Source organism: Gossypium hirsutum, chromosome D02 (assembly GCF_007990345.1).
Source record: "Gossypium hirsutum isolate 1008001.06 chromosome D02, Gossypium_hirsutum_v2.1, whole genome shotgun sequence".
NCBI lineage: Eukaryota > Viridiplantae > Streptophyta > Magnoliopsida > Malvales > Malvaceae > Gossypium > Gossypium hirsutum.
In genome coordinates, this window is record NC_053438.1 from 66,780,596 (window position 1) to 66,794,748 (window position 14,153).

Genomic DNA, 14,153 nt, shown 5'->3' on the forward strand with positions numbered 1-14,153 from the left:
GGCTAAAGATTTATTATATTATAAAACTAATTTGTTTGTATTTTATAAAGTTATAACAAAAAAATAGTATTTAAATCTTAAATCCTTTTAAAGCTATGATGAAAAAAATTATTATAAAAAATAATTTACATGTTATAAAAATGTTATAATATATTTATTTATAAAAAGTAATGTCCAATGACATAACTTATTTACGTATCTATACTATATATTATAAAAATATTATGCTTATTCTTAAAAAGAAAAGTATTATACTTTCTTTTTATCATAACTTAATTATAATAAGAAAAAACTTTATAAAGTTATGACAAAAAATATATTATTCATAAAAAGGTTATGAAAACTATTCGGCATTTCATAGAAAATTATAAAGATTATATATTACACATTTTATATTATTTTTTACTTAATTTATATATTATAAAAAAAGGTTGTAATTTAACATAATTCTTTCTCCAAATTAAGTTTGTATAAGTTTTTATTATTAAAACTACAGACTAATTGCATCATGAGTCCAAATATTATATGGTATGATATCATTTGAGAGAATGGAGTTGAACACAAGCACCAAAAACAGCTCACGAACTCTTTAATTTGAGACAATCAAGGCTCCAAAACGTGGTTAGAGGACATTTATTGTTCTAAAAAAAATTCTCATACTAACAACATCACTTTAGTATAACATAAAAAAACATAAGGTTAGATCGTATTAGCATGTTACATATTTCATAGTTTCATTTATAGGTGGATCTGGGATGATCCATACTTCAAAAAGTACATATAAGAAAGAGATATTGATAATCTTAATGATACATATTCAGATGATAATGATGATAACCTCGATCAAGAACCAGCATTCAATGAAATGAGCTTATATTAAATATTAAAGAGGGGATAACCTAACAAATATGGAGCATTAGAACAATTAGATAAAATTTCATATGATCTTTATTGTTCTTGTTATTTTTATTAGTAGTCTTATTATCAACTATTTTTTGGACTAACATAATATACATGATGATTTGATTTTCATTTTTGTTACTTGTTTAGAATTTATTTTATCGTGCTAATAATTTTTATAGTATTTAATATTTTTTAAAATATAAAATTATGTAAACATGGCATAGAAAATTACAATATAATTACACTCTATCAACTAAATATATCTAAAAGATTATAATTTTTTATAATTATAAAAAATGTAATAATTACTCTTTTGTGTATAAATAAACCCTAAGAAAATGGAATTACAATTTACAAGGGCAAGACGAAGGCTCGCAATCCGAGCCAAACTGGCTGCCGTCTCCCCACCAAACATTCAATCCAACGAATTGTTGCTATCCGATTAAACCCAATCCCTTCCCATCCCATCGACTCGTGGGACCGCATTGCATCTAACGCCTCAAACTCTCTCCGGCGCACCTAGCCAGACAACCCTTACATCTCCTCCGTCCAAATTACAACCTAAGTCCCCCCCCCCTCGCTTACCTTAATAACATCAAAAACCCATCACAAAACTAGCTATTCCCATCTCCTATGCCACATTAGTCAGCCAAATAGATAGGCTCATAAGTCTTAGCCACCCAAATATCTCCAACACTTTCCTTCTTCACACAATGGACTAAATGTTAGCCACCGGCGACTACCCCACCCACCCAATCCGGCAACCGGATCCAATCCAAGCCGACACAACACCTACACCAAGAGTCCTCACCATAATTTCCTCGGTTTTAGAAAAGTTAGTGGCCCGAAACGACAAGCTCGTTGAGGTCCTAACCGAGCAGCCAGATGGATTGAACTTGGACCGCAATGGTACCATCTCTGCTCCTCTTGGTAAAAGCTTGAACGCGTTTCATGGCGTTAGGGCTCCAAATATAAGCATACCAAACTACTTGGAGAGGATCTATAAGTACACAAACTGTAGCCCTTCATGCTTTGTGTTGGGATACGTTTATATAGACAGATTGGCCCATAAGCATCCCGATTCACTCCTCATATCCTTGAACGTGCACCGATTGCTAGTCACCTGTGTCATGGTTGCTTCTAAGGTTCTTGATGATGTGTAAGTGCCTTCTTCGACAACCCTTTACCTATTTTTGTTTCTTTTTTTTTTAAAGGATTCTTGGATTTTTGCTAATTCAGGCACTATAACAATGCGTTCTATGCTCGGGTAGGAGGAGTGAGCAATGCTGAGCTGAACAGGCTAGAATTAGAACTGCTTTTCCTTTTGGATTTTGGAGTGGCGGTGAGCTCGCAGGTTTTGGAGACCTATTGTTTCCACTTGGAACAGGAGATGTTAATTAATGGCGTTGATCAGAAAGTTGAAAGGGTGATAAGCCCCGTTGCTGTTGATGAGATTGTGACTGACATCGGTTGATTGTTTCGCCGTCTCTCAAGCCATGGGATTGGCCCCAAGTTCCTCTCTCTCTCTCGTCTTAAAATGGGGTCTCATTATTATTAACTTTGTTTTTTTAACCAAAAAAAGGAAATAGAGAAAAGGAAAAAGAGTACAATGGCTTTCATTTATTGTTTGTTATTGACTATCGAACTATTGTTTGGAACTATTTATGCCTAAGCTTTTGTAATGTGATCAAATTTAGTCATTACTTGAAGTATTTATCAAAATTTAAAATTTTAATTTTGGTTTAAATGATAGCAATTAAATATGTTGGATCAATTTTTTGTATTATATTCAAGTTATGTATTTAATTCATGTTCTTCAATTTACTCATTTTTAGTCAGCTTTTGAATTTCGATATTTCAATCTTAACTTAAAATATTAGTTGTTAAATCCATTAACTAAAATGGTGTGCCTTTTTTGTAAGTATCATGTGAAAATATCAAGATGATAGACATTACATATATGATAATATGTTTGTTATATAAGATTTTGTAAATAACATAATTTAACAACTATTATTTGGTCAAGACTAAAATTTCAAAACTCAAAAGGTGCAGAGACTAAATCCACAACTTATATATAATACAAGAACTAATAATAGCGGAATTTGAGTTTTTTTTATAATTAAGAAAAGTGATTATTACATCAAAACAACATAATGCTATGAAAATAAACTATGTAATTGGCCTTAAAATTAGCTAATTTATTTGCCTCCCGAAAAACATGCTTGAACTGCACAAACCATTGTTTTCTATAGCATTCTTTGACTCTCTTTACTAAGGTTATGGTGTTGCCTTCCTCGTTATATTTTTACAACATTTTAACTACATTTGAATTATCACATTCTACCTCTTCTATAATATCTCTCACCTGACCCCGTTGTTGAAATCGAATTATAGAATGCTACAACACAAAACAAAACAGTTCTAAACAGTTAACTGTAAAAAATACAAATATTTTAATCAGTTCAATCATTAAATACCATCTAAAACTTTTTCTGAGTCTTATATGAGCTTACTTGAGATCTTGAGTTGACCCAAGGACATTCTAGGATCAAATTGTAATATTATCAAAATTTGAAGGTAATCATGCAAAATAGGGGTCACATGGCCATATGTCCAGATCGTGTAACTCTCTGAAGCTGTGTGAACCAAAATGTAAAAATTTCATCAGAAGTCACACGACCGTGTGATTGAGCCGTGTAGCAAACTGAGACAGTATGAAAAACTAGGTGACCAAAACTACAATACTCACATGGGCATGTGACTAGCCTGTTTAACAATCGGGAATCGTGTGATTCTACATCTACCTATTTTTTAGAGAGCACATGGACGTGTATCAGCCTGTATGGTGTAAAAATAGGTAAATTGTTGATTGTTTCAAACCATTTTCCAAAGGTAACTTCAAAACACATTTTGGTAATTTATAACATGCTCAAAACATCTCAAAACCAAGCCCAAATCAACTTCCTGACAAACTAAACAATATGCCACAATAGCATCAACACACATAACACAATCACTAACCAATATGCCACAATAGCATCAACACACATAACACAATCACATGAATCAAATCAAATCTTTTCAAGCATGTTACTACATTCCATATCATTCATAAGCTTCAATGTTACCTTTCTCATAACGCTTTTGTTGAAGAATGATATCTTGAGGATCATACCCAAGTCCTCAACTTTTTGAAACCTTAAAAAAACTACTTATGTGATCAACTAACAAGTCATTTGTATTAGGAGAATAATAAACTTTAGTCTTTTGAGCATTGATCTTGTGCCCCGAAAAAAAGACTAAAGTCTTGCTTAACGGCTACTTTATAGGAAAGAACTAGGTTATCGGCAAAGAATAGGTATAATAGAGGAGGTCCATCCTTACTGAATTTAACCGGTTCTTTTTGTAGGACAACTTTATTAGTGCTTTAACTAAGTCTTTCCATTTCTATCACAAAAAGGTACGAGGAAAGGGGATCTCCTCGTTGAATTCCTCTCGAAGGTTTAAATTCAACTAAAAGGGACTCATTCCAAAGAATCTGCATTGTTGAAGTTGAAATACAATGCATGATAATACGAGTTAAATTATAAGGAGCACCTACATCTAAGAGTGAATCTTCTAGAACGACTTTGATCGCCATCCACCTAACTTTCCCCTTGTAAGTGTTTAGAATGGAAACTCACTTGGTTCGGTGCAACTAGTAATGGCGTAAGTTGCTTCAATATATTAATAGTTGTTTTTGTTACCGCTTTATAGAGAAGTAAGCACAAACTAGTAGGCCTAAAATGGGAGAAATTTTCAAGCCCATTTGTTTTTTCTGATCAAGCCAGTCAAAGTTTTATTCAACTTAGGATCCAGAGTACCTCTTTTAAAGACATTCACCACACTACAAATATCATCAGCCATAATGTCCCATTGGCTTTGAAAAAATTGAGTATGAAACCCATGAATGGTCGTTGCTTTTGATGGAGTCATATCAAATAATTCGTTTTCCACTTCCTCATTCAATACCTCATTTTGTAAAAACTCAATCATGCTTTCCTCAAGTAATGAACACCTACCATGTAACCAGAAAGCCCCATGAACAGAGCCCTTTTACCATGGAAGTAGTTGATAGTTTGTCTTTCAACACCTCATCTTCAAAGCACCATTCATCGCCCTCTAATTTCAAAGCATATATTTTGTTTTGTTTCCTCTTAGCAAGAGTCTTAATAAGGACATACTTTATGTTACGGTCCCCTTCGATGAGCCATTCACATCCTGATTTATGTTGCCAAATGAGCTAATCCAAGTCTAAAATCTTCTCAAGCTCCACCCTAAAGTCCCCTTCAAGTTCTTCAAGTTTTCGTGATCTCTTTCTTTCCAAAGCCGCTTGGATGCCTTTAAGTTGTGTCATGACAATCCTTTTACAAGTCAAAATATTCCCAAACACTTTATGTTTCCAATCTTTAACCGCTGCCACAAGACATGTAACATTCTTTATAACAAGCTCACCGAATGAAATCAAGAAGGCTTATTAGTAGTCTACAGTTCATCATCACCAACCTTGAAGAGCAAAGGTTTATGGCTAGGGGCGGCACTAAAGGGGGTTGGTAGTGCCTTGGACCCCATTGATTTATAATTGCCTCCCTAGGCCTTTAAATTTTGGTAAATTTTAATTAATAAATAGTAAAATTTTTATTCCCACTCCCCCACCAAGATTTTTTAGTTCTATTCTGTTACCCTCACCATAAAATTCTTGGATTTGCCCTAGTTTATGATATGGAGTAATGGTTGAAGTTTTCGTCTAGCACCTAAATGGCACATGTTCAAACCTTGTTATCCACTCTCTCACCCTATTACAAAGATAAAAAAATGGAGACGAATTATTATATTAACTAATAGTTTATGTAAAAGAAATTTAAGTCATTCAACTAAATTGGTGTCACACGTACGTATAAATAATATAAAATGTCTTAAATTTTATCAATTTATTTAATTAAGTTTGTATATTTTATCGCACTCAAATAATCATGGTTTTCAGAATTGAACTGAACCGACTAGTTAAACTAAGCATTAGAGGTCCAATTGGTTCAACAGACACTATAAAACCAAAGAAAGGTTGAACTAGTAAAAAATTGGTCAAACCAAGTAAAAAATCAATTAAAATTGTTTGAATCAGGTTTAAACTAGTTTAAATATTTAATTTTTTTGTTATAATTTATAATCTTTATAATTTAAAAATCCCTTAAACTTCTCTGAATAAATCAATTAAGCCCTTAATTTTTTTACCCAATTGAACCCTTAACTTGTAAAAATACACCCAAATAACCCCTTTAATCATTAACTTTAACAAAAGTTGTTAACTTTGACAGTTTTTTTTGGGTATTTTATGAAAAAATTTCTTTAAATTTTTGAAAATTTAATAAATTATTATAAAAATTATTCATATTAAAAAAATTAAAATTGTAAAAATTATACAAACTATAAAAAATCGTCAACATTTATATTTTTATATAATTTGCATTACGACATCTGGGATTAAATAATTTCTTCTTACTTTATGTTTTTTAGTGTATTTCATGAAATGCAAATTACTACTTTACCATGTCGTAATAAACTATGGAGTCGAGGAAGATGACAGAATTCTTGATTCTAATGCAACTGACGAGATGCCATCTTGCTTCCAGTGGGATCACAATATTGCTGCCAAAGTCGCAAAATTCAGTGTCACGTTCGAGATATAGGCATTTGCCTTCAATATAATATCTCATGGAGGAATTTAAATCTATTGAAAGGTTGATGGTTGAGTAGGCTATTCTCCAGTCAGAGAAGGGATCCATGCTTGAGTTAAGAGTAGAACTATAATCAAGAGAAAAATGTTATAATTTCTAATAATTTTTAAACATTTTTTTAAATAAATTTAATATTCTTTTACATTTTTCAAAATTGGGTAAACTACAAAAAATAGTCACTTTTGTTTGCCTCATATAACATTTTAGTCATTTATGTTTGAAATGTTACATTTTAGTCACTTATGTTATTATTTTGTTATGAAGTGATCACTCTACCGTTCAACTCTGTTACCTCCATAACGGCAGTCCTATGTGGCAGTCCAAATAGGTTTTAAATACCAACTTGAGTAACAGTCCGTTTTCAGTGAAATCGGAACAGTAGTTTCGGGACCACAAATCTGAAATAAAAAATTTTGGTTTAATATTATTTTATGGTCTACAGTATGATAGAAATATCTTATTAAAATTTCGTTAAGAAATTTTACCGTTTACATGCCTAATTTGATAAAAAAAACTAAATTGCATTAAGTGCAAAGGTTGTGTTCTAATAGCTAAAGGTATTAAATAGCTATAGAATTCTAAATTGGAGGTCCTTATATAGTAAATAGGCCATTAAAGTGCTTAGTGGATAAATATGAATAGTCATCATTGGAAATTGAATGAAATATTAAGGTTAATTTTGGAAATTAGTGAATAAAGTTATAATAAATAAAATAAAATAATCTATTCTCATCATCATCCACCAAAAAAAAAACGAAACCTAGCCATGGAAGCTTGAAAATTTAGGCAAGCTTATTTTGCTCAATTAGGTATGAATCTTTGTCCCGTTTTTTATGATTTCTATGTTTCTGATATCGTAATAGCTTAATCTAGCTAGTTCGGGGATTAATTTGCAAAATTATTAAAGTATTAGGGCTTTTCCATTGATGAATATGCTTGAATTTTGAAGTTTGATGATAGAAAATGAATGATTATTGTTAGATAAACAACTTTTGTAAAGAGAATTTTGATGAAATTATCAATTAGGGATTAAATTGAAAAAGATGATAAATTTATGGTAAACTTTGTGAATTTTGTGAAATATATGGGTTACTATTAATATGTATAAAATCGGCTAGGCCTGAGTAAGGATTAAATTGTATGAATTTCATTTTTCAAGCCTAGGGACTAAATTACAAAGGAATTAAAAGTGTAGGACAAAATGGTAATTTTGCCAAAATCCCATGTTGGATTAAATTGAATGAGAATTATATTGAAATGAGTTAAATTCATTCGTATAGATCCTGTCAGACCTCATACAGAGTTAGATCGAGGCAAAGAGAAAATATCGGATTAGTCGCCTTCGTGTTTACGTACACTTGTCGAGGTAAGTTCGTGTAATTAAATTGAGTATTAGTATGTTTTAATTAAATCATATGTATGTGATTTGTATAATTGCCATGTATAAATACCGATCGCATATCCGACGATTACCGAGTCTCGTTTGAACTATAGAATTGATGGATTACAGTTTAGTACACCTCGTGTGTACTACCCGTGTATCCGACGATATTTTAAATGGTTCAACGGGCACAATTTTGTTACGAGATTATATGAGTTCGATATGAACTATTACTGGTATTTACATGAAATACATGAAATATGATTATTTGATGAATCCAACCATGTGTATTGGATCTTATGTGTGATTTTCATGGCTAATATGCTGGTGATCATGTGTTTAGGCTTTTGGCCAAATTGGTTGAGATATGCTATGTTTACTTACCTATTTTATGGATATATGGTAAGTTAAATTCTGTGTTATACGAACTTACTAAGCTTAAATGCTTACTCTGTGTTGTTTTCCATGTTTTATAGTAATTTGGAAGCTCGTTCGGGTTGGAAGCTAGTCGAAGTTATTTCACACTATCCATTGGTTCTTTTGGTACTTTTAGTAAATTAGTTTCGGTTATAATGACATGTATAGGTTAATTTAGCCAATGTTGGCATATAATTGTTTTGTTGAGATTAGCCACTTATATTGCTTGTGTTTTATATATTTTGATGTGTATATAAGTGACATTATCATGTTTGATGTGTGATTGATATGGTAGAACGAAAGAAAGTAAAATGTGGTTTGAATATGCATATATGAATTTGGTCATTTAGGTAAGTTGAGATACTTGGTTGACATCTAGTTAAGTTGTCATTTGATGTGTCTAAGGGCATATTGGTTGTATGTAGTGACATTTCATGTTTAAGACTTGATTTTGGCTTGTTTTGAATGCCTTGTTATGGCTTGTTGATGTGCAAAAATATTGAGTTAGGTTGATGTCAAATTGGGTGAGAAATGTGGCTTGGAAATTAGCCTATTTTCGTCCACACGGGCAAAGACACGGGCGTGTGCCTCAACCGTGTGTGACACACGGCCAGGTGACACGACCGTGTGTCCCCTATATATTTTAAATTGCGCAAGTCAGTATGCTCACACGGCCTAGCACAAGAGCGTGTGACTTGGTTGTGTGGCCCAAGTCAGAGAGTTACACGGGCACGGACACGGGCTGGAACACGGTCGTGTGTCCCTATTTCGAATGTCCACATGGTCTAAGACACAGGCGTGTCTCTTGGCCGTGTGAGTCACACCGTCATGTGACCCCTGCAGCTTTGAAAATTTTTAATGTTTTCTAAAAAATTCTTTGAGTACCCGATTTAGTCCCGACTTGTTTTTAATGCGTATTTTGGGCCTCAAGGGCTCGCATAAGGGACAATATGTCTGATTTCAATTGGTTTCTGACATGAATGTTATATGATATGAAATGTTTATTTATTTGATCTGTAAACTCCGGAAATGCTCCGTAACCATGTTCCTACGATGGATACGGGTTAGGGGTGTTACAACTTGAATGTCCAGTTGCTGGGATAAAAATAGGTTTTTAATTAAATAAATTTAATTTGGACTGCCGTGTAAGACATCCAAGTTGGCATTTTAAATCCATTTGGATTGCCACGTAGGATCGTTATTAGGGAGATAATGGAGCTTAATGGTAGAGTGACCACTTCGTAACAAAACGATAACATAAGTGACTAAAACGTAACATTTCAAACATAAATGACTAAAATATAATCTGAGGCAAACAAAAGTGACTATTTTTTGTAGTTTACTCTTCAAAATTTGAAGAAAATTTTCACAAATATTTTTTATTCACTCTTTTTGTTGGGTTGATTATTTGTTTGTGTCAAACTATAGAATAAAAGTTTGAAGGTCTAAGTCTCTATACACTTTGTACATTTGGAATTTAGTCATACTTTTATTTTAGGAATTTAGTCTCTTTAGTTTCCGGATTTAAAAATTCAAGTTCAATTGATACCACTATTAAAATTCTTCTATTAAATTCTCTGGTGTCACATTTTAAAATTAAAATAAAAACTTGGTAGCCAAGTAACAATGAAAATACTGATTTTTTTCTTAAAAATTTAAACTCGTTATGATTTTTTTTTGTTGAAATAATGTAATTAAGAAAAATTGACGTCAAAATTTTGATTGAAATAGTTAACAATAGTAACTATTTAACTAACTAATGATAGTATAAAAGTAGAGAGATTAAATTATGTTAAAAATTAAAGTGATTAAATATCAATTTTCAGCATAATCTAGGAGTTAGTATTAAAATTTGATCATTGTCTTATAATGCAAAAATAAAAGAAACACAAACTTAAAATAAACAGAAAGTCATATGTCAATCTATAAGACTCTTAGAACATTCAAATTATATATAATTTTTTAATATTTTAATAAAAAATTAATGATATTAGTTATCTAGACTAATTAATAATATTATAAAAATATAATGATCAAATTATGTAACGACCCGAAATTTACTGGTGTCAGAAATTGCGGTTTTGGGATCTCGTTTCCGTAAATCGAATCCGTAAATATTAAATATTAATATTTCTGTGTATAATATATTGTTATATTAAATTTTGGTCCGATAATTTTGCCAAATTAATAGTTATTAAAATTTAGAGACTAAATTATAAAAGTCTAATCATTATAAAATTTTAATTAAAAAAACTTGAGGACTTAGATAATAATTATCCAAAGAGCTTAAATGGTTATTAAACCATTGTTGTTTATGTTAATAGTGGGTAATAATGATGATCCCCATTAAATAGTTAAAATTTAGATTAATAAATAAATATAAATTTAGTTAATAATCATAATTAATTAACTTAAGCAAATGGTAATTATAATATATATAGTTAATAAGTGGAAAGAAAGAGGGAAACATCCGTATTCTTCCACCGTGCACCAAATGGAAAAGAAGAAATAAAGAAACTCCATTTTTGTGCTAGCTATTATTCTGTCATCTAAAATCTATTAAGTTAAAGGTGACGCCGAGTTGTCGAGAGGGAAAGGAAATGCAAGAATCGACGACGAGTGACACTAGCTTTCGATTTGTATTTCTATGATCCTAGATCAATCTAATTATTTCATATTCATGTTAAATTGCGAGGTGAGTATATAATGCTTGTATGAATTAAATTGTGGTGATAGATATGGTATATCAAGATGAATTGAATAAAATATAAAGTAGTATGATTTAATTGTACATGGTACTTGGTATGAAATTGAGTTGAAACATGTTATGTGTTGTATTGGAATGGTGAATTGAGAATGATGGAATGTGGATTGAACTATATGATGAAATTGGAAAATCGGTTATCCTATTAACTGTACAGGTTTATACTTCAGTTTATCTGATGATGCATTTATGTGCTAGTAAGACCACTTCGTATTATCTGATGATGCACTAAGTGTGCCAGTATAATTGTTTTGGTTCGTCCGATAATGCACCTCGTGTGCTGGTATAATTGCTTCAGTTTGCCTGATGATGCACTATATGTGCTAGTATATTTTTTTCAGTTCATCCAATGATGCACTGTGGTGCCATATTGAGATATAAATTGACTAATCCATGTATCCTTCTTGAAATTCGAGTCAAGTTAATATGGTTTATAAACAATAAGCTTAACAAATGATACCTAATTGAATTTATATGATGCTATGGAATAAAATATGTTCATATTTGAATTGTGACAAAGAAAGCATGTAACTTATTGTGCAAATCAAATGGAAACAAGCCCTGGGGGCTGAGTTGAGTATGTATGAGTCGATAGACTCCAGAAACGGGATAAATTGGTAAGTATAAAAGTAAGTAAACAGGTTCGTTATGAAAGTTGATGGAGTTAATGCCAATATCATGTATGTATAAATGATGAAATCTTGATTGAGTATTTGTACTAAATAGTTAATTGAAAGGTAAGTAGCAAGTGAATATAATTAGTTAAAAATGATGAACATGTTGAATAGGCTGAGTTACCATTTGGTAAATATATATGTTTTCATATAAAGATGAATATGCAATATTTTGCATTGTTGGTAATGTATTGATAAACTATGAGTTGTATGTATTATGTCATATTGATAATGTTATGTTTAATATATTGAATCATGAAAGTACCATTAAGCCCTATTGCTCAACATACGATATGTTTATTCCGTACACAGGTTTAGGTACCCTTAAAGTCCCAAAAAAGTGAAGTCAACATCCAAACTGTATCCATCGACTCAATATAGTTTGTATAGTTCTCTTGTTTTGGTTAAAAGGCATGTACCTAGGCATTAGTTGTTTAAAGTTTACATATGTTCATTCTAAGTCATAATGTTGTAAATTTAATGAAAAGGTTAATGTTTATGCATAAAAAAGTTGTTAATGGTTTAGAATCTTTATGTTGAACATGTTCGTATGTGTAAATGGTTGAATTGGGGTCTTATGACCAACAATTTTTGTACAGGTTGTATGCTTGGGATGTTTGAATAGGTACCAACTGGACATTGTTGGGATTCAGGGGTCATGTTGTGACCATATACTCCCAACGTCGCAACGATGAACAATTCAGGGCTTATGTTGCAACGACGTAGCCTCAAGGTCATGACAACCCAAGTCAGTGACTTGTGCTGCGACAAGGAAACCCTGAAGTTGCGACATCAACCCATAACTTTGTAACATTTACAATTTGACCATATTTCAACCTCAAGTTAGCAAAAGAACTTTTGTAAGCTTGTAGAAGACCTGGAAATGAGTATATATTGTATTATGGATTGTAATAAATTATCTATATGTTTAAATGATTACATTATGTATTTAATTGATCGTAGTTGCTCTGACAATAGATGTGACATCTCGTATCTCGGACTCGACGATTGAATCGAGTATGAGGTGTTACAAATTATGTTTAAAATTAAAGTATAGAGATTAAATCTTAAATCAAACTAGGCTTAGGCTATAAATCAAACTTATGGTTATATTAAAAAAAAGTTATTTGAATATTTGCTACTTCTCTTTTGTTTTGCCGAGCAGCAATACCAACCTCCCTGTCGGCTACCGCTTGCCTTTATGTGCCTTCTTTCTTTTTAGTTTATAGATCTATTTTGTGGGTATCTTTACCACCTTCACATATTGTGATGGACAAATGACAGTGCATTTGCAAGTGATTTTAAGAATAGTTTTGTTGTCATTCTCTCCAAATTGGTGGATGCTCAACTTTTTTATTAATTTTTGTTTGTCATTTTAGACCATCCGAGTTGATTTTCTTATGATATTAAATGCTTGCAATCATTCTAAATATACCGTGTTTGAATTGTAATAAAGTCAATTGTCAATATTTCATAATGTTCATTTGATTCTAAGACTAAAACTTTTGTTGTGTTAAAAAATTTATCATGGATGAGTGCTTATTATTATTTTTATCCTAAATTATATGGCCGGATCCATGAATTCAATAATTCAATTTTTTAACACGTTAACATCGTTGAAAGAAGAAAGAAGTAATCTACGGTAGATTGAGCCAGTAATCTACATTTGAAAGGCTAAAAGGTGGATGCAAATGTTTCCAATGCAACCCCATCCATTAGTGGTTATAATTAGTCAACGTACACTGCCCACCTAATCTTCTGGTAAATACTTTCTTTTGTTTTCTAAACGAAAATTATTTTCCTGAAAATGATAAAATATGTTTCAAGCCCCTGAGTTCTTTATTTATTTAAAATTTAATCAATACATTTTTTTATTTTAAAAATTCAGGTTCAATTCTTAAAAATATTATATTTTTTCTACCAAATTGATTAGTGTGATATCTTAAAATAAAAAAAATATTTACTCGATAATCATACAACAAAAAAATAATGTTATAATAAATTTAATTTTAATAAAATAATTTTAACAGTATGTACATTTCTAAATCCAAAGAGTACAAGAGATTAAAGTAATGTTATTATTATTTTATTATACATCATCAACCATGTTTAAAAAAATATTAAATAATTAAAAATATTAATTGTTAGTTTGATTTTTTTTTTCAAAATACAGGGGCTTGAAGATTTTTAACTTCAAAAAGAAAACGCAGCGTTTCGTCCTGAAATAATCCTATAGA

At 31.1% G+C, this 14,153-nt stretch overlaps 1 protein-coding gene across 1 annotated transcript; it reads left to right on the plus strand.

Annotated features, from left to right (window-relative positions):
- The first annotated feature begins 1,256 nt into the window (after positions 1 to 1,256).
- LOC107886908 (cyclin-U1-1) lies at positions 1,257 to 2,603 on the plus strand. Its single transcript, XM_016811007.2, has 2 exons — positions 1,257 to 2,062; positions 2,143 to 2,603. Exons 1-2 carry the CDS (start codon positions 1,626 to 1,628, stop codon positions 2,375 to 2,377), a joined length of 672 nt encoding a protein of 223 aa, XP_016666496.2. The 5' UTR covers positions 1,257 to 1,625; the 3' UTR covers positions 2,378 to 2,603.
- Positions 2,604 to 14,153: the final 11,550 nt, after the last annotated feature.